This window comes from Cherax quadricarinatus, chromosome 27 (genome assembly GCF_038502225.1).
Source record: "Cherax quadricarinatus isolate ZL_2023a chromosome 27, ASM3850222v1, whole genome shotgun sequence".
In the NCBI taxonomy this organism is placed as follows: Eukaryota; Metazoa; Arthropoda; class Malacostraca; order Decapoda; family Parastacidae; genus Cherax; species Cherax quadricarinatus.
Window position 1 is genome coordinate 36220596 of NC_091318.1, and position 19970 is coordinate 36240565.

Consider the following 19970-nt stretch of genomic DNA (forward strand, 5'->3'; position numbering starts at 1 on the left):
TATATATGATCGTTTGTGCCATGCCATGGTGACTTAAAATTTCACCTTCTTTCCATCGTGTCTTACTCCTTACTTTCTAAATGATCTATCTGTTGTTTTAACAACCTATTTCCCTAGGCATGAACTGCTTCTGCGTTATGTAGATAATACATTTCAATTCTAAATTGTCTTAAGAAAACCAGAATAAAAAAGTCTATTGGTAACTGTGGGAGATGCCAGTGCAGGAGATTAGCGAGCCGCACAGTCAGTTAGCTGTTGGCTCCCTTGTGGGTTGCTCGCTATCAACCAGAGCTATCTATTAGTCTTCACAACTTCTGCTCTGTGCTGCTGCTGTCATACTGTAAGCATTACTAAGTGTTAATATCATAACGTTAATGTGTATCGACAAGCATCAGTTAAGAATAATTTGCTCCTTAATATAGTAATTAAAGTAGCGAAACTGTATGTTATAAATTTATTGTTTAAACTCTTAGTAATTGGTTAATGAGGCTGACCTGAGTGCTGCAAGGGTTAGCAATTCGAATAGGATGGTGGAACAGGTGCAGCGACGGTTGGGAATGCTGCGACCTCACCATTTAACCCTTAGGCAACGTGCAATTGTCATCAATGTATTACTATATAGTAAAGTCTGGTTTGTTTCGGCAGTGATGCCGTTAACAGGAACGGCGATTACGAGTATTCTTAGAATGGTGTTCAAATTTTTGTGGGGGTTCAGGGTGCAACTGGTTGCGAAGGGAGGTAGTGACATTGCCGGTTTGTAGGGGAGGGTTGGGTTTGTTGGACTTGAGAAAGCGCGTGAAATGTGTGTTTATTAAGAGGGAAGTGATGAGTGCAGGTGGATGGAGGGAGGGTCAGCTAGATAAGGTACATGCTCACATGAGGAAATGGTATGGAGGGGCGGAAATGAAGGAATGTGAAACAGTGTTACGTGCCTTAATGTTAGCCAGGGAACCAGGAAAAGTAAAGGTGGGAACTTTGTGTAAATCGTTAGGGGGATATGTAGTGGCGCCAGTTGAAGGGATCTACCCCATGTATGCATGGGATGTAATATGGCGAAGATTTAGTAAATTAAGGATACGACCTAGGGCGCGTGAGGTTATGTACCGTTTCCTGCATGGGATTTTGCCAACGGGAGCGATGCTCCGAGATAGGAGGGTTATCGAGGGTGGGGGGTGTGGCAGATGCAGTGGGGAAGAGACTGCGTATCATGTCGTCTATTTTTGTGAAGGTTTGGAGTGCATCAGGGTATGGATGAGTAAGGTAGTGGTGAGGGTGGGGGGTCAAGGTGTGTCGGTATTGCGAGCGTTGAGTCTTGATATGAGTGGTGTGGATGAGTGTGGTAAGAGGTTTAGCATATGTCATCGTGGACTACATATATGTTTTATGGGGTATGAGGGGGAGGGTGGGTGGGGATGTGCTGAGAAGGACTTTGGCGGCGACGTTTTATCGAACTTTGTGTCGCAATAGAGACATTTTTGGGAAAAGGTGGGAAGAGTATTTTTCTGAGGGTTATAGAGGACTAACAATAGGGAATTTATTGGCGTTATAAGGGGCTTTAACTGCCGGGGTGAGTAGGTTGGTAAAAGGGTGGAGGAGGGGGGTTCAGGGGATTTCAACGGGCTCACCTCCTTGGGAATGCAGTGATGTGGTTGGGTGTGATTGGAGGTACTAGTGTGTGACTAGATGAGAGGTTGTGCAAGATAAGTTTTGTTTAGTTCCCTTGATGGGGAAGGTGTAAGGAGCAGATTAAATATATAACATGTATTAATGTATAGCCTATAAATTATATAACATGTATATTTCTTTGGTAGAGTATTATGTTCCACTTGCACTGGTATTGCAATTGAATTTGAATTTTTCTTGAGAGGGTTTTCCTTTCACTATGTTCCTTGAAGCACTGAGTTATTTTTGCCTCTTTTGTAACGTGGTCCAGCATCAGTTTTGACGTAATTACCTATTATTGTTATTCTTATTTAAGGTATTGTAATTTTGGTAGTCCTGTACCATTCATGGTTGTAAATAATGTTTCCTCAAGTGACATGTGTCATAATAATCCTAAATTGAGGATAATTAATGTCATGATTATTCAGGTTGGTGACGGGGTTAATTTTCAATGTGTGTTGTGTGAATGGTGGTGGAGGGATGATGGGTCACCTGTGTTGCAGCACAGGTTTCTTAATAATGCATATTGTAGGTCTGGTGTAATTTGTTGCGAGTTGTATTACGGGTGATTGTCATTAAGCTTGGAGCATTATTGTGTTGAGGTTGTAATTTTAGGAGTTTCATTTATATCCATTTTGTGGCCTTTGTTATTATACCTTTATTCCTTCTTAAATTGTGATATGTTTTAAAAAACTTGTATATAGTAGACTGTCAGATGTTGCCTGGATTGTTTTGTGTTTATATATTGTTTTATTGATGTTATCCTTGTTCAAGTTTTTTTTAATTTTAAGTGAACAAGGGAATGTGGACTGTATTCATTGGTGGGGAGGGGGGACTGTAAGTAATAATGGGTAGGTACCATTATATCTATGAACCCTTGTGTACTTGTGAAACAATGTACGTACAGCAGTCTGTAGGTTGTGTTAAGTTTATTTTAAGGTCCTTATGTATGTGCTTATTCAGTAGATTGTGTAGTGAATGTTATTGCTCATCATCAGTGTCAGTGTTACATATTAATATATGTACCTATAAATATTTGTACATGAAGTTTTAAATAAAATATAAAAAAAAAAAATTGGTTAATGACGTGAACTCTCATTATATAAGTACACAAACTTCTCACTGTATGTTTGCCGAGAGAGACTTATCGCTGTGTACACACTTAGAGATACACTTCTTGCTGTATGTTTACCTGGAGAGTCCCTGGAGGCCGTCCGAGGGTCAACGCTTCTGCAGCCCAGTCCAGGTGGCTTAGGGTCTGATCAACCAGCCTGTTACTGCATTCTGTTTGTCCTCCAGTGCATCCAAGACCAAGTAGTTTCGAGAGGCAGGATCGACCTGCTGTAAACCCATATTACCTTGGACTGTGCAGTTGTTGGGAATCCAAGTGGTTGGCGATCATGCTTCTTAGAACTCTTTCAAAGAATTTTATGCTGTGGAACATTAGAGCATTCGGTCTATAATTGTTTCCTATTGCTTTGCTGTCTCGTTTATGGAGTGGGGCTTTATCCTTTGTTTTTAGCGACTGTGGGATGACAGTCGTGTCCAGGCTCCCTCTCCATAGAATACTTAAAGCACACGAATAGGGTTTCTTGTGGTTCTTGATGAACACAGAGTTCCACGAGTTTGGGCCTGAGACAGAGTGAATGAATGGGCGTGTAGTCAATGACTTTCAAAGTCCAGTGGTAGTAAGGTTATGTTAGAAATTTTACATTGTCAATTATTACATGGCTCGCTAAACACTGGGTCATACTGAAACTTCAGTATCTCACTCATTTCTTTGCCGTCGTCTGTTTAAATCCTATCTTGTATAGAAAAAGACTTGATACTGGATGTGTTTTTTGCCATTTTTTGGCATATGAAAAGAAATATTTTAGACTTTTTTTCAGTATCATTAATTAGTTTTAGCTCCCTCTGTCCCTCTTGCATCCAATCTGAATCGTTTAACTTGACCTCAGCATTTTCTGCTTCCTTAGTGCTTTCTTCCGTATTTCAGATGAACTAGCCTCCTTGAGAAGGTCAGTGTATCTGCGCCTTCGCCTGTAGAGAGAGCATCTCTCTCTTTAGAGTCTATTTCACTTCTTTTTCCTCAGGGAAATATACTTCGAGTATATTTCAGCTGCCAAGGAACTGATCCTTTCAAGACACTTGTTCTTATCCATGTTATTTAAGATATCTCCCCAGAACGTTTCATTTAAGACATTATTTATTTGATAACAGTTGATGTTCTCCTTGAAGTCGAATTTGGTGATGACTCCCTCGTAACTGTGTGCATTTTGCTGGTCAGGAACCCTGTGTATGCAGGTCAGGACTTCGATTAGGTTGTGATCTGAATTTACTGTTTTGATACTGTTATATTTCTTACCAGGCCATCATTATTCGTGAAAATGAGGTCAAGTGTGTTTTCCAGTCTTGTTGACTCCACTGTCTGTTGATTTAGGGTGAATTTATTGCAGAGATTCAGCAACTCATGTGTGTGTGTGTGTGTCTTTTCATCTGAGCTGCCTCCAGAGATTATCTCTCCTAAACATTACACTCCGTATATCTTAAATTGAAATCACCAAACAGCAAGATATTTGTGACTGGGGTTGGAACATTCTCCGGACAGTAATCAATGTTCAGTAACTGTTCCTTGAACTGTTGGGAATTTGCATTTGGCGGCAGTTACAACAACTGAGAGGAGGGTCTTGGAGCAAAGACTTGACCCTTGCAATAACATACAGGTGAGTACGTTGTACTATGTATACAGTGAAAGATATGCATCTCACTGTATATATTGTCATTTCACTTACATTGTTATTGTCTTACTGTGTTATGGCATGAACTATAAGAGTGCCTGAGGAATTCTTTCCCCACATGGAAAACAGTAAGTATATGTCAGGTTAATTTTTTATATTATAGTTATTGTTTTGCAACAAAAATACCAGCCTAACGTAATCTCGCCTACTGTATACTAACTCCACGTAATTTAATGTCGTTTTTTACGTAATTTAATAGGAAATTGCAAATCTTTATTTAAAAGATTTCTTCTGACGTTAAATCTTCAGGAATTTTTGTGACATTGCAAGATAATTAAATACTATAGAAATTTATCCCTTAGAGGCTTAGAGATGTGTCTTTTAAGCCGATAAAGAATTCTTGATCGAAGATTTACATTTGTTGTCGCCTTCCATGGATCAGTAGTAAATACCTTCTCTTCTCCTAAGTTCTGCATGGCCTTTAAGGGTTTAGTACTTTCTTTTCCAAGCAGGGCCGAGGAATGAAGGGGGAGAGCAGCTGGGAGCAGGGGTGGTGGTGGAGAAGGGGTTGAAGGCGAAGAGGGGGACTAGTCACATGCAGAGGCACGATCATGCCACCAAGAACTACAGGAAAAAAAAAAGGGAGATATTGGCCATGTACAAACGGGAACCAGAGACACAGAGAGAAAGGCAAAGGCTTCCGGAGAGCGAGTTAAGGACACACATGAAAGACAGGAGATTGAAAATATCATCGAAGACATTGGCGAAGAGGACATGTCTGAGATAGTAAATTTTCAGAGAATAGGGGGGTACTTGAAGGGGAAAAAACGGCCTGTCAGGCTGATTTTCAGGACAGAAACAGTGCGAAACAAGATCCTGGAAGAGAAACCACGGCTGAAGGAATTGTCAGCAAACAAGAGGGTGTTCCTAGACCGAGACAGAACAAAAACAAAATGACAGCAGCTGAGGAAGAGGACACAAATGCGAAAGGAGCTAGGAACAGAGACAAGGACAGAATCAGCAGAGGACAACCATAGCAAGGCAGAGCAACAAAAGCAAACACACACGGAACCATCCCCAGAATCCCACAACCAAACACACTATCCCAACACAGACCACAATCCACACTTACATCCCCAACCCCACACTACGCTGAAGAATCCTGCAGCACACTGCCAAGTCCCCCACCCTCATAGACCCCCAAAACACAGTGTTAAAGAGGAAACTGAAGGTATGATACACCAACGCTGATGGAATAATGAATAAGAGGGAAGAGTGGCAGGAAAGAGTTAGAGGCATCAAGCTCACAGGTATGACAACAGATTCCATCTTTTCAACGGGATAACATATCCTGAGGAAAGACAGAGGGAACAGAGGGGGTGGAGGAGTGGCACTGCTCATCAAAAGCCCTGCACAGGGTTCAGTGGGACAGAGAGTTGGCATGGAAGTCAGTAAACGAGATGATGGAAAATGTGACAACAATATGCAAAGCTGAGGAGAGGTTTGTACCCAAGGGTAACAGGAATAACAAAAAAGTGAGGATGAGCCCATGGTTCACCCAAAGGTGCAGCGAAGCCAAAACCAAGTGTGCTAGAAAATGGAAGAAGTATAAAAGGCAAAGGACCAAGGAGAATAAGGAGAGCAGTCATAGAGCCAGAGGTGACTATGCACAGGTAAGAAAGGAGATCCAAAGACAATACGAGAATGACATAGCGAAAGCCAAATCTGACCCAAAAGCTGTTGTACAGCCACATCTGGAGGAAAACAACAGCAAGGACCAGGTTAACAGGCTGGGATAGGTATGAGGGAATGCCACAAGAAATGACCGTGAAGTGTGTGAGAAACTCAATATGAGATCCAAAAAAGTGTTCAGATGAGACAAAAGGGCCTCCAGACAGGCGGAGAGGTGAGGTACACCATCAAGTGTTGGACACAATACATAAAACCGAGGAGTAAGTGAAGAGGCTGCTAAGTGAGCAAGATACCTCAAAGGCGATGGGGCCGGATAACATTTCTCCATGGGTCCTGAGAGAGGGAACAGCGGTTCTATGTGTAATGGTAACAACAATCTTCAAACACATCTATCGAAACAGAGCGACTACCTGAAGTATGGAAGATAGCAAATGCAGTCCTAATTTTTAAAAAAACGAGACAGACACGATGCATTAAATATACAGACCAATGACACTGACATGTATAGTATGCAAGGACATGGAGAAGATTATCAGAAGTGTGGTGGAGCACCTAGAAAGGAATGAGCTTATCAACGACAGCCAGCACGGTTTCAGGGATGGGAAATCCTGCGTCATAAACCTACTGGAGGTCTATGACAGGGTGACGGCAGTAAGGCAAGAGAGAAAGGGGTGGGTAGATTGCATTTCCTTGGATTGTAAGAAGGCGTTTGACAGAGTTCCACACAAGAGAATAGTGCGGAAGCTGTAGGACCAGGCAGGGATAACAGGGAAGGCACTACAGTGGATCAGGAAATACCTGTCAGAAAGACAACAGCGAGTCATGGTACGTGGCAAGGTGTCAGAGTGGGTGCCTGTAACGAGCAGGGTGCCACAGGGATCAGTCCTAGGACCGGTATTGTTTCTGGCATTTGTGAACAAATGACGGAAGGAATAGACTCCGAAGTGTCCCTGTTTGCAGATGGTGTGAAATTGATGAGAAGAATTCAGTCTAATGAGGATCAGGCAAAACCACAGAGGGATCTGGACAGGCTGCAGGCCTGGTCCAGCAACTGGCTTTTGAAGTTTAACCCCACCAAGTGCAAAGTCATGAAGATTGGGGGAAGGCAAAGAAGACCACAGACGGAGTGCAGTCTAGGGGGGGGGGTGGCAGAGCCTATAAATCTCACTCGGGTGCCTGGCAAACCCATGAACAGCATTCCGACATCTTAATAAGGAGTAATTCAGGACCCTGTACACTGTGTACGTTAGGCCCATACTGGAGTATGCAGCGCCAGTTTGGAACCCTCACTTAGCCAAACATGTAAGGAAACTAGAGAAAGTACAAAGGTTTGCAACAAGACTAGTCCCGGAGCTAAGGGGTATGTCCTGCGAGGAAATGTTAAGGGAAATCGACGTGACGACACTGGAAGAAAGGAGAGATAGTGGGGAAATGATAAACGACATATAAAATACTGAGAGGAATAGACAAGGTGGACAGAGACAGGATGTTCCAGAGATGGGTGTCAGCAACAAGTTGCAAGTTGAAAACTGAGATGAACCGCAGGGATGTTAGGAAGTATTTCTTCAGTCACAGAGTTGTCAGGAAGTGGACTAGTCTGGGGTGTGATGTAGTGGAGGCAGGATCAATACATAGCTTTAAGGAGAGGTATGATAAAGCTCATAGAGTGGGAAGAGTGACCGAGTAGCGGCCAGTGAAGAGGTGGGGCCAGGAGCTGTGATTCGACCCCTGCAGCCACAACTAGGTGAGTAGGTGAGTACACACACGAGCGGGGTTCCACAGGGGTCAGTCCTAGGTCCAGTGCTGTTTTTGGTATATGTGAATGACATAACGGAAGGGATAGACTCAGAATGATGTGAAGTTAATGAGGAGAATTAAATCGGTCGAGGATCAGGCAGGACTACAAAGAGACCTGGACAGGCTACAAGCTTGGTCCAGCAACTGGCTCCTTGAATTTAACCCCGCCAAATGCAAAGTCGTGAAGATTGGGGAAGGGCAAAGAAGACCGCAGGCAGAGTATAGTCTAGGTGGCCAAAGACTGCAAACTTCACTCAAGGAAAAGGATTTTGGGGTGTGTATAACACCGAGCACATATCCTGAGGCACACATCAACCAGATAACTGCTGCAGCATATGGGTGCCTAGCAAACCTGAGAATTACGTTCCGATACCTCAGTGAAGAATCGTTCAGGACTCTGTACACCGTGTACGTCAGGCGTTTGCCGGAGTATGCAGCACCATTTTGGAACCCACAACTGGTCAAGTACGTCAGGGAATTACAGAAAGTGAAAAGGCTGCAATAAGCCTATTTCCAGAGATATGGTTAAGGAAAGGTTAAGGGAAATCGGTCTGACAACACTGGAGGACAGGAGGGTTAGGGTAGACATGATAACCCCACACAAAATACTGCATGGAATTGACAAGGTGGACAGAGACAGGATGTTCCAGAGATGGGACCCAGAAACAAGGGCCACATTTGGAAGTTGAAGACTCAGATGTGTTTAAGGGATGTTAGGGAGTATTTCTTTAGTCATAGTGTTGTCAGGAAGTGAAATAGTCTGATAAGTGACGTAGTGGAGGCAGGAACCATACATAGTTTTAAGACGAGGTTTGATAAAGCTCATGGATCATGGAGAGAGATGACACATTCACACACACACACACACACACACACACACACACACATCAACCAAGAATCTCCTGAAGAAAATGCGATTCTGTCAAATCTAAGACTAGCTCTTAGACATGTAAGGAGGGTTATCAGAGAAAAAGGAACATTTTCATCATCATTCACTCCATAACTGTCTTCCCTGACTACAGTTAAAAAACTGCATCATTAACACCCCTCTTTCAGAATGCAGGCACTGTACTTCCCACATCCAGGACTCAAGTCCGGCTTGCCAGTTTCCCTGAATCCCTTCATAATTGTTATCCAGCTCACCCTTTAACAGCACTTCAAGCCATAAAAACCACTTGTCTCCACTCCCTCCTACCTAACACGCTCACACACGCCTGTACTCACTCAAAATCTCCTTTACTCTCTTCACTCCAATCTTTCATAGGCCGACCTCTACCCAGCCTCCCCTTTACTTCAGATTTATTCGCTCTCCAAATCATTCTATTTTGTTCCACCCTCTCTAAATGTCTGAACCATTTCAATCACCCCTCCTCAGCCCTGTGGATAATACTTTGGTAACCTTGCTACTTCTTATATCCAAACCATGAATTCTCTGCACAATATTCACACCGCACATTGCCCTCAGGACAGGAGTAGGATGGAGGATATTGTTAGCCGTCTGGATGACATCATGAAAGATAATGGGAGCAATCCTGTTATCTGTCTCAGTGCTGGAGGCAACGATGTTGGCAGACGTAGGAGTGAAGACCTGATTAGCAGGTATAGGTCAGCAATAGAAATAATTAGGAGTAAGGGTGGGAACCCTGTCATATGTGGTATTTTGCCAAGGAGGGGAGTTGGAAATGAATGGTTGTCTAGGGCAATTGGTGTCAATTGCTGGCTGGACAAATGCTGTAGGAAAATGCGGTAACATTCATTGACAACTGGGACCTCTTCTATGGCAGAAATGACATGTATGCCAGGGATGGGGTTCACTTATCTAGGTCTAGGGTGGTAGCACTGGCAACTGCAGTGGAGGGAGCAGTTAGGACTTTAAACTAGGAATAGTTAGTGGTATGGGTTTTGGCAGGAAAACAGTGAAGTCCCAGTGTAGTAATATTACGAGTTCTAGGGGAACTAGTAATAAGCAGAACGAGGTAGATATTGAAAAGCCAGGGACTTTGGGTGATAAGGACAGTAATAGGTTTAGTAGAAAAACAGAAATGAGCAGGAAGGGTAAAGAGAAAGGAGAGTCTTTCAATGTTTATTATGCTAATTGCCGTAGTGCTAGGAATAAGATGGACGAGTTGAGATTGCTAGTGCAGGTAACATTGATGTATTTGCCTTAACTGAGACGTGGTTTAATTCAAAAAGTCGGGACATGCCTGCGGAATGTCACATTCAGGGTTTTAAATTGTTCCAAGTAGATAGAAGTATCAGGAAGCGGGGTGGGGTGGCATTGTATGTCCGAGATCGCTTGAACTGTTGCATAAAAACGGGTATTAAGTCTGAAGTAACACATACAGAGTCTGTTTGGATAGAATTTTCAGAGGGGGATGAAAAACTGATTTTAGGAGTGATATACCGTCCCCCAAACTTAGATAGGGACCAGGGGAGACTACTATGGGAGGAAATTGTTAAGGCCACAAGGCACGATAATGTAGTAATTCTAGGAGACTTTAACTTTAGTCATATTGATTGGAATTTCTTGACTGGGAATTTAGAATCATACGACTTCTTAGAAGTAGTTCAGGATTGTTTTTTGAAGCAGTTTGTGACAGAACCTACAAGGGGAAATAACCTGCTTGACTTAGTTCTGGCAAACAATGAATCCCTTGTTAATAATTTAGAAATTTCAGAGGAACTGGGTGCTAGCGACCACAAATCAATTACATTTAGCATTGAATGGAAGTACGATAGTAGCGATAACTCAGTAACAGTCCCAGATTTTCGCTTAGCAGATTACGATGGGCTTAGAGAACACTTATCATCTGTTGACTGGGGTAACGAAGTGAGCTATCAACATGACAGTTTTATGAACACTATACATGCTGCTCAAAGAACGTTTATCCCATATAAAGAAATTAGATCAAATAGAAATGACCCAAAATGGATGAATAATAGGCTCAAATATCTACTAGGGCATAAGAAAGGAATTTATAGGCGTATCAAAAGAGGTGAGGGTCATCTTATGAATCAGTATATTGACATTAAGAGGGACATTAAAAAGGGGATAAGAAAAGCTAAAAGGGACTATGAAATTAAAGTTGCTAGGGATTCTAAAACTAACCCAAAAAGTTTTTTCCAGGTCTATAGAACAAAAGTTAGAGATAAGATAGGTCCCCTTAAAAATAACTATGGGCATCTTACTGACAAAGAGAATGAAATGTGCTCGATTTTTAATAATTATTTTCTCTCAGTTTTTACACAGGAAGACACGAACAATATTCCAGTAATTAATTTTTATAGTGGGCTAGAAGAAGATAAATTATGTAACATCACAGTCACTAGTGAAATGGTTGTAAAGCAGATAGACAGACTGAAGCAAAATAAGTCACCGGGTCCTGATGAGGTTTTTTCAAGGGTTCTTAAGGAATGCAAACTGGAACTCTGTGAACCATTAACTAATATTTTTAATTTATATCTTCAAACAGGTGTAGTGTCTGATATGTGGAAGATGGTTAATGTAACTCCTATTTTTAAAACAGGGGACAAGTCGTTACCGTCAAATTACCGCCCAATAAGCCTGACCTCAATTGTAGGCAAATTACTAGAGTCAATTATAGCTGAGATTATAAGAAGCCATCTCGATAAGCATAGCTTGATTAATGATACTCAGCATGGATTCACAAGAGGCCGGTCTTGTCTAACTAATTTATTAACTTTCTTCAGTAAAGCTTTTGAGGCTGTTGACCACGATAAAGAATTTGATATTATTTACTTAGATTTTAGTAAGGCTTTTGATAAAGTTCCGCACCATAGACTGTTAAAGAAAGTGGCAGCTCATGGCATTGGGGGAAATAGTGCTTTCGTGGATCGAGTCATGGCTCACTGACAGGAAGCAGTGTGTGTCCATAAATGGGGTTAAATCCGAATGGGGATCAGTAACAAGTGGCGTTCCACAGGGATCAGTCTTGGGACCGTTGTTGTTTATAATATATATCAATGATCTTGATGAGGGAATTACTAGTGATATGAGCAAATTCGCCGATGACACAAAGATAAGTAGGATAATTGATTCAAACGTAGATGTTATGGAACTTCAGGAGGATTTAAACGAACTCTATTCTTGGCCAGAAAAGTGGCAGATGCAGTTCAATGTAGTTAAATGCAAGGTTCTGAAGCTTGGGAGTGCCCATAACCCTAGTACTTATAAGTTAAATGATGTAGAACTTAGCCATACAGATTGCGAAAAGGACTTGGGGGTTATGGTGAGCAGCAACCTTAAACCAAGACAGCAATGCCTAAGCGTACGTAATAAGGCAAATAGATTACTGGGATTTATATCAAGAAGGGTAAGCAACAGAAGTCCAGAGGTCATACTGCAGCTTTATACATCATTAGTAAGGCCTCACCTAGATTATGCAGCTCAGTTCTGGTCTCCATATTACAGAATGGACATAAATTCGTTAGAAAACATTCAGCGTAGGATGACTAAATTAATACATAGCATTAGAAATCTTCCTTATGAAGAAAGATTGAAGACTCTTAAGTTACATTCACTTGTTAGACGAAGAATGAGGGGAGACCTGATCGAAGTGTATAAGTGGAAGATAGGTATTAATAAAGGGGATATTAATAAGGTCTTGAGGATGTCTCTCCAAGAGAGAACCCGCAGTAATGGATTTAAATTAGATAAGTTTAGATTTAGAAAGGACATAGGAAAGTATTGGTTTGGAAATAGGGTAGTTGATGAGTGGAACAGTCTACCTAGTTGGGTTATTGAGGCTGGGACTTTGGGTAGTTTCAAATTTAGGTTGGATAAGTACATGAGTGGGAGGGGTTGGATTTGAGTGGGACTTTCACATCAGAGCTTATTTCTTGGGTGGCATTGAAAATTGGGTTGGGCAAATGTTTTGTTAGAGGGATGAATTGTAAAGGACCTGCCTAGTATGGGCCAACAGGCCTGCTGCAGTGTTCCTCCTTTCTTATGTTCTTATGTTCTTATTGCCCTCAGACATTGCTCTCATACATTCGCCGCTTTGCTTCCATGGATAACGTTCTTTGTTTCCACAGACTCCTCAGTGCACAACTAACCTTTTCCGCCCTTATCAAGTCTATGATTCACCTCGTCTTTCTTAGACCTATCTGATGACAAGTCCACTCCCTCCCTCCAATCTGATATCGACTCTTTCATTACCTATTTTTTTTTTTTGTTATCCTCAATACCTTATTCTTTCCTATGTTCTCATATCCTTCCAAACTCGGTCACCAACCTTTGTAACTTCTCTTCTAAATTTCCCCACAGCAAAGTGTCATCAACAAAAAGGAACTGTGATAACTCACACAATGTGTTAGATTCTTCATCTTTTAACCCAATCTATAATAATAATAATAATAATAATAATAATAATAATAATAATAATGATAATTATAATAATAATATTCACACATCCCTGTCTAAGGTCTTTACTGGGAAATAATCTCCCTCTGTCCTTCATACTCTAACCTGAGCCTCGCTATCCTCGTAAAAAATCTTCACTGCTTTCAGTAACCTACCTCTTATTCCACACATTTGCAACTTCTGCTACATTGCTCCCCTATCTACCCTATCATACACCTTTTCCAAATATAAATATGCAATACAAACCTCTTTACTCTTATCTAAATACTGTTCACCTATTTGTTTTACTGTAAACACTTGGTCTACAAACCCCCTACCCCTCCGAAAGCCTTGTTCAACTGCCTGTTGAGTATACTTTACCAAGTATACTCAACAGGCTTATTCCCCTATACTTTTTGCCCTCTCTTTTGCCCCCTTTGCCTTTATGTAAAGGGACTATGCACGCCCTTCGCCAATCCCTAGGTACCTTACCTTCTTTCATACATTTATTAAATAAAAGCACCAACCACTCCAAAATTATAACCCCACCTGCATTTATCATTTCTGTCTTTATCATATCAATCCCAAATGCTTTAATCCCTGCCATTCTACCCACTGCCTCAAGCACATTCCCCACACTCACTACTGGCTCTTTCTTATTCCTACATGATGTTATACCTCCCTGCCCAGTGCACGAAATCACTGCTTCCCTAAATTTATCAACATTCAACAGTTCTTCAAAATATTCTCTCCATCTTTCCGATACCTCCAACTCTCCATCTAATAACTCTCCTCTCCTATTCTCAACTGTCAAATCCATTAGTTTCCTGGGTTTTCTCAAACTATTAATGTCACTCTAAACTTTTTCTTATTCTCAAAAAAATTTGTTAATAGCATCTCATCCACTCTCTCATTTGTCCTCCTTTCACATTCCTGCACCACTCTTAATCTCTCTCCTCTCCACATATTCGTCCCTCCATATATCACTTCTACTTTGTAGAAACCTCTCATATGCTAATTTTTTTTATCTTACTACTCTCTTTACCTCATCATTCCACCAGACGCTCTTCTTCAATCCTGCAGCCGCTTTTCTGTAACCACAAACTTCTGCTGAACACTCTAACACTACATCAGTAAATCTTCATAATACTTCTTCAACCTCATTACCTATACCCTCATTAAACACATCTTTCTTATCCTAACTGCCTCCTCCTTTAGTTTATAAACCTTCACCTCTCTCTTACTTGCTGATTGCATTATTCTTGATCCCCATCCACCTTTTACTCTCATTGTGGCTACAATTAGAAAATATCTGAAATATCTGTGGCCCCTCTATAAAAATGTACATCTGAAGCCTACCTATCAGTTTATTATCTAGAAATTCGTTGTTCAACAAACTGCTGTCGTTATGTCCGATGAAATATCTTGTTTACATATTTACCATTTTTTTTCTTTAAATATTATTGCCTGTTACTAAATTCCTTTCTACACATAGTTCATTCAAGGACCCCCCATTATCATTGATACTTGTCACCCCCAAACTTACCTATCACACCCTCTCTAACAGTTTCTCTCATCACAGCACTTAGGTCCCCTGCCACAATTACTCTCACCCTTGGTTCAAAAGCTCCTACACACTTGTTCAGCATTTCCCACCATCTCCCTCTCTCCTCTACACTCCTCTCTCCCGACTTTTCGGATCTGACCCTTATTTTAATCCACATAATCCTTGAATTTATTAATTTATATTCTCTCTTCTTCCATAACTGATCCTTCAACATTATTGCTACCCCTTCCTTAGCTCTAACTCTGATAAATTAGACACATGTACAACTCTTGGGTATCTTTATTGTGGAAACGTTTCGCCACACAGTGGCTTCATCAGTCCGTACATAGGAGAAATTTGAAGAGCAGGAGAAGAATGAGGTAATCAGTCCCTCAACCTTGAGTCGATGTGTTCAGTCCATCAATCTTGATGGACTGAACACATCGACTCAAGGTTGAGGGACTGATTACCTCATTCTCCTCCTGCTCTTCAAATTTCTCCTACGTACGGACTGATGAAGCCACTGTGTGGCGAAACGTTTCCACAATAAAGATACCCAAAAGTTGCACATGTGTCTACTTTATCAACATGTCGGTTCTCTGAACCATTCATCTACAAAGCTCTAACTCTCTCAGAAACTCCAGACTTAATCCTAGTTATTTCTTCCCACTGAAATCCTCCTACCCCTTTCAACTTAGTTTCGCTTAGAGCTAGGACATCCTACTTCCTTTCATTCATAATAACATTGTACTACATTCAAGCACATTTAAACATCCCAGCATTATAAAGCTTTCCTTCTTATTATTTTTAGTAATTTATGCAGGAGAACCTGTTGTTAGCCCATTGCTAACGGAATTTTAGTTGCCTTTTACGATTCGCACGACTTACGGAGGAAAGATTATTTTCCACTTCCCAATGGAGATGAAAGGATATTAAAGAAGAACTAATTAGAAAATTAGAAGAATATTCATATCAGTGTGTGTACATATACGTGTACATGTATATGTAGTGTGCCTAAGTGTAAGTAGAAGTAGCAAGAAGTACCCGTTTTCTTGCTTGTGTATGAGACAGAAAGTAAAAGACACCAGCATTCCTGCCATTGTGCAAAACAATTCCAAGTTTCCTTTTCACACGCATTTGGCAAGACGGTGGTACCTCTCTGGGTGGTTGCTGTCTTCCAGCCTACTACCACAGGACGGTGGTACCTCCCTGGATGGTTGCTGTCTACCAGCCTACTACCACAGGACGGTAGTACCTCCCTGGGTAGTTGCTGTCTTCCAGCCTACTACCACAGGACGGTGGTACCTCCCTGGGTTGTTGCTGTCTACCAGCCTACTACCACAGGACGGTAGTACCTCCCTGGGTAGTTGCTGTCTTCCAGCCTACTACCACAGGACGGTAGTACCTCCCTGGGTGGTTGCTGTCTACCAGCCTACTACCACAGGACGGTAGTACCTCCCTGGGTAGTTGCTGTCTTCCAGCCTACTACCACAGGACGGTAGTACCTCCCTGGGTAGTTGCTGTCTTCCAGCCTACTACCACAGGACGGTAGTACCTCCCTGGGTAGTTGCTGTCTTCCAGCCTACTACCACAGGACGGTAGTACCTCCCTGGGTAGTTACTGTCTTCAAGCCTACTACCACAGGACGGTAATACCTCCCTGGGTGGTTGCTGTCTACCAACCTACTACCACAGGACGGTAATACCTCCCTGGGTGGTTGCTGTCTACCAACCTACTACCACCACACATACACACATGCGAGTAGGTCTAACAATACCGATAATGTAAATGAAAGGAAACAGTGGATATACTTAGGACATAATTACTTGGAACATTACTGACCTGGGACCTTGGTAACTTTAAGTGATAAAATAGAATGAGTGAACACGAGAAAAAAGGTCACTAGTGAAGATCAAATGATGTGTCAGGTCATCTGATAACCGTGTCACGTGACAGCAAGGAATCAGCTTGGAGTATTAGCATATGTGCTGTCATAGCTTTGTTGTCTGGCGCTGGTAGAAGCAAATGAGGATACTTCAATACAGTGATGTCTATCAGAATTGGGTTTTCTATAGATTTGCTCACCTTTGTTCCAGTTCCTGAGATGTACCTCTTAGATGTGTGCAAGACACAAAATTTTTGGTGTCGTCTCTGTTGCATGCATTTCTGTGGTGTGTGCAACAAGGTCTGTGAAGGAAATACAGAAAGGATTCTTTCTATACTTTCAGGCCTTAAAGAAATAGCAACATCAATTATGAGTATAAAAACTAAAGCAAAATGTATTTCAGAAGTGCTGAATGCTTCCAAGGATGAGACTACTAGTGGTGGTGGTGTTGGTGGCGATGATGCTGGGTGATGGTACCGTGGGACACTTGCCGCCCCGAGAGAAGTCATACAAAATTTTATTTCTTCTAATAGCATCCCCGATTAGCCACAGGAACGTCTTCATCCCTATAGCAGAGGCCTTGGCTGACCGCGGTCACCAGGTGAGTCAGTTTATTACTATTTGTGTTAGGTAAATTAGTCAGTCAATGCCTGGCGAGTTGTTTTCTAAATATTAGGGATCTCTTGACACTAGAGTGAAGGTTCCTGCTTTTTGTTTATATGCTCAATACTGATAATATTGCTGTGATAATTTAAAATCTTAATATTAGGAATATTTTAAAGTTAATATACCTCTCCATAACTTAATTAATATTAGGTAACATACAGATGAAGAAAAGTATGAAACTGGAGCTTCCTGTTAGCCAGAGTCAGGTGTTGCTTTGTTGTGGGATGTGATGGTGAGGTGTGGTCTAGACACTTTATATGCCTTCCTTTGATGCATTACTTTTATTGTTCCTTGATAATGTGAATAGTCACGAAAGCCCTTGGAATTTCATTCTTTCACAGTGGTTATTTTGCATATATATATATATATATATATATATATATATATATATATATATATATATATATATATATATATATATATATACACTAGGAATTCGCAAGAATAGGAGAAATATTCACAAACTCTGATCTCTGGCTGAAGGAGACTCGAACCTACGAACCTTTGAACAAGGTACGCAGTGCTTTACCAACCTAGCTACACTGGTCCAATACCTTGCTGTCTAGCGTAAGCTAGACGTTAATCCAAGACAGCCAGCTGCCTATGTAGTACAACAGCATAGATAACATCTCAGAGCTTACATCTCGAATACTTCGTCCAGCTTCCCGGGGGTAGCTATGTGCCCAGAATGCTGCAAGCATTTCCCCTCTGGATCACAACACTGAGTCTCTGAAGGAGGAAGCTAACCGCTCTGTGATCCTTGGTTCCTGTGATGAGTTTTCGCCCAGCTCTTTGAGGAACTTTAGAGTACACTTGCCCCCAAGCTTTCCTATTTGTGGGTCTTATGGGTCTCCCTGTAGCTGGCGGCTCCACTCTCTTCAGCTTCGGAGTATGGCAAGTAGGTGTCTGCCAATGTGGCGGCACAGGTGTAGTCCCAGGCAATCTGCTTACCATCCGTCCAGGGTAGCATAGAGTGGCTCCATCAGGACGCTTCTGACTTCCATCAGACCTCTGTACTTTGGGTTCCCGTTGAGCTGGGCAAAGGGCGGTGGCGAGGCTTCTCTTTATAAGAACATAAGAAAGGAGGAACACTGCAGCGTGGCTGTTGGCCCATACTAGGCAGGTCCTTTACAATCCATCCCTCTAACAAAACTTTTACCCAACCAAATTTTCAAAACTACCCAAGAAATAAGCTCTGCTAACTCTATCCACCCATATGCAAGTCCCACTCAAATCCAACCCCTCTCACTCATGCATTTATCCAACCTAAATTTGAAACTTCCCAAGGTTTTAGCCTCAATAACCCAACTAGGTAGACTGTTCCACTCATCAACTACCCTATTTCCAAACCAATACTTTCCTATGTCCTTTCTAAATCTATACTTTTCTAATTTAAATCCATTACTGTTGGTTCTCTCTTGGAGAGATATCCTCAAGACTTTATTAATGTCCCCTTTATTAATACCCATCTTCCACTTATACACTTCGATCATGTCTCCCCTCATTCTTCGTCTAACAAGTGAATGTAATTTAAGGGTCTTCAGTCTTTCTTCATAAGGAAGATTTCTAATGCTATGTATTAATTTAGTCATCCTACGCTGAATGTTTTCTAACGAATTTATGTCCATTCTGTAATATGGAGACCAGAACTGAGCTGCATAATCTAGGTGAGGCCTTACTAATGATGTATAAAGCTGTAATATAACCGCTGAACTTCTGTTGCATACATTTCTTGATATAAATCCCAGTAATCTGTTTGCCTTATTACGTGCGCTTGGGCACTGCTGTCTTGGTTTAAGGTTGCTGTTCACCATAACCCCCCCCCCCAAGTCCTTTTCGCAATCTGTATGGCTAAGTTCTACATTATTTAACTTATAAGTGCTAGGGTTGTGGACACTCCCGAGCTTCAGAACCTTGCATTTATCTACATTGAACTGCATCTGTCACTTTTCTGACCAGGTATTGAGTTTGTCTAAATCCTCCTGAAGTTCTCTGATATCTACGTTTGAATCAATTATCCTACCTATCTTTGTGTCATCGGCGAATTTGCTCATTTCACTAGTAATTCCCTCATCAAGATCACTGATATATATTATAAACAACAACGGGCCCAAGACTGATCCCTGTGGAACGCCACTTGTTACAGATCCCCACTCGGATTTAACCCCATTTATGGACACTCTCTGCTTCCTGTCAGTGAGCCATGACTCGATCCATGAGAGCACTTTTCCCTGAATGCCATGAGCTGCCAAATGATGTCGTTGATCTCATGTCTAGCATACTTCTCTTCTGATCTTGACACACAAAACCATGAAGTCCAAATTGATCAGCCATCGCCCTGCTGCAAATACACCTATGTTCGGTGAGTATGGAAAAGGCTAGACGAAGAGTAACACCAATCCAAATGGCCTGTGGGTCCTTTTCTAAAGTGCTAGTGAGCACTGTGTAGGCTATGTTTTCCATGATCGGTTTTTCCCAGTAGGACATGGCTGCTTCAATGAACTGGGGTCTTGAGCTCCTAACGCACCTCTCAAGCGTTCGGGGACAATCTCCTTGACTAGTAAACTGGAAGCCAAACACGAGAACAGAAATGCAAGTAAAGCTACCTGCATTGCCTTGCAT

The 19970-nt window shown here is 41.7% G+C and overlaps 1 protein-coding gene across 3 annotated transcripts in view; it reads left to right on the forward strand.

Annotated features, from left to right (window-relative positions):
* The first annotated feature begins 242 nt into the window (after positions 1-242).
* LOC128696228 (UDP-glycosyltransferase UGT5-like) overlaps positions 243-19970 on the forward strand; it is a 71319-nt gene continuing 51591 nt past the window's right edge. For 2 of the 3 annotated variants that reach the window (XM_070089241.1, XM_070089239.1), the window contains exons 1-2: positions 243-340; positions 17086-17283. Coding sequence is in view for 2 of the 3 variants with exons in the window: in XM_070089239.1 (XP_069945340.1) it covers positions 17095-17283 (189 nt within the window). In the remaining variant the exon portion in view is untranslated. The remainder of the gene's footprint in view (positions 341-17085; positions 17284-19970) is intronic. The other variant, XM_070089240.1, reaches the window with a different exon arrangement.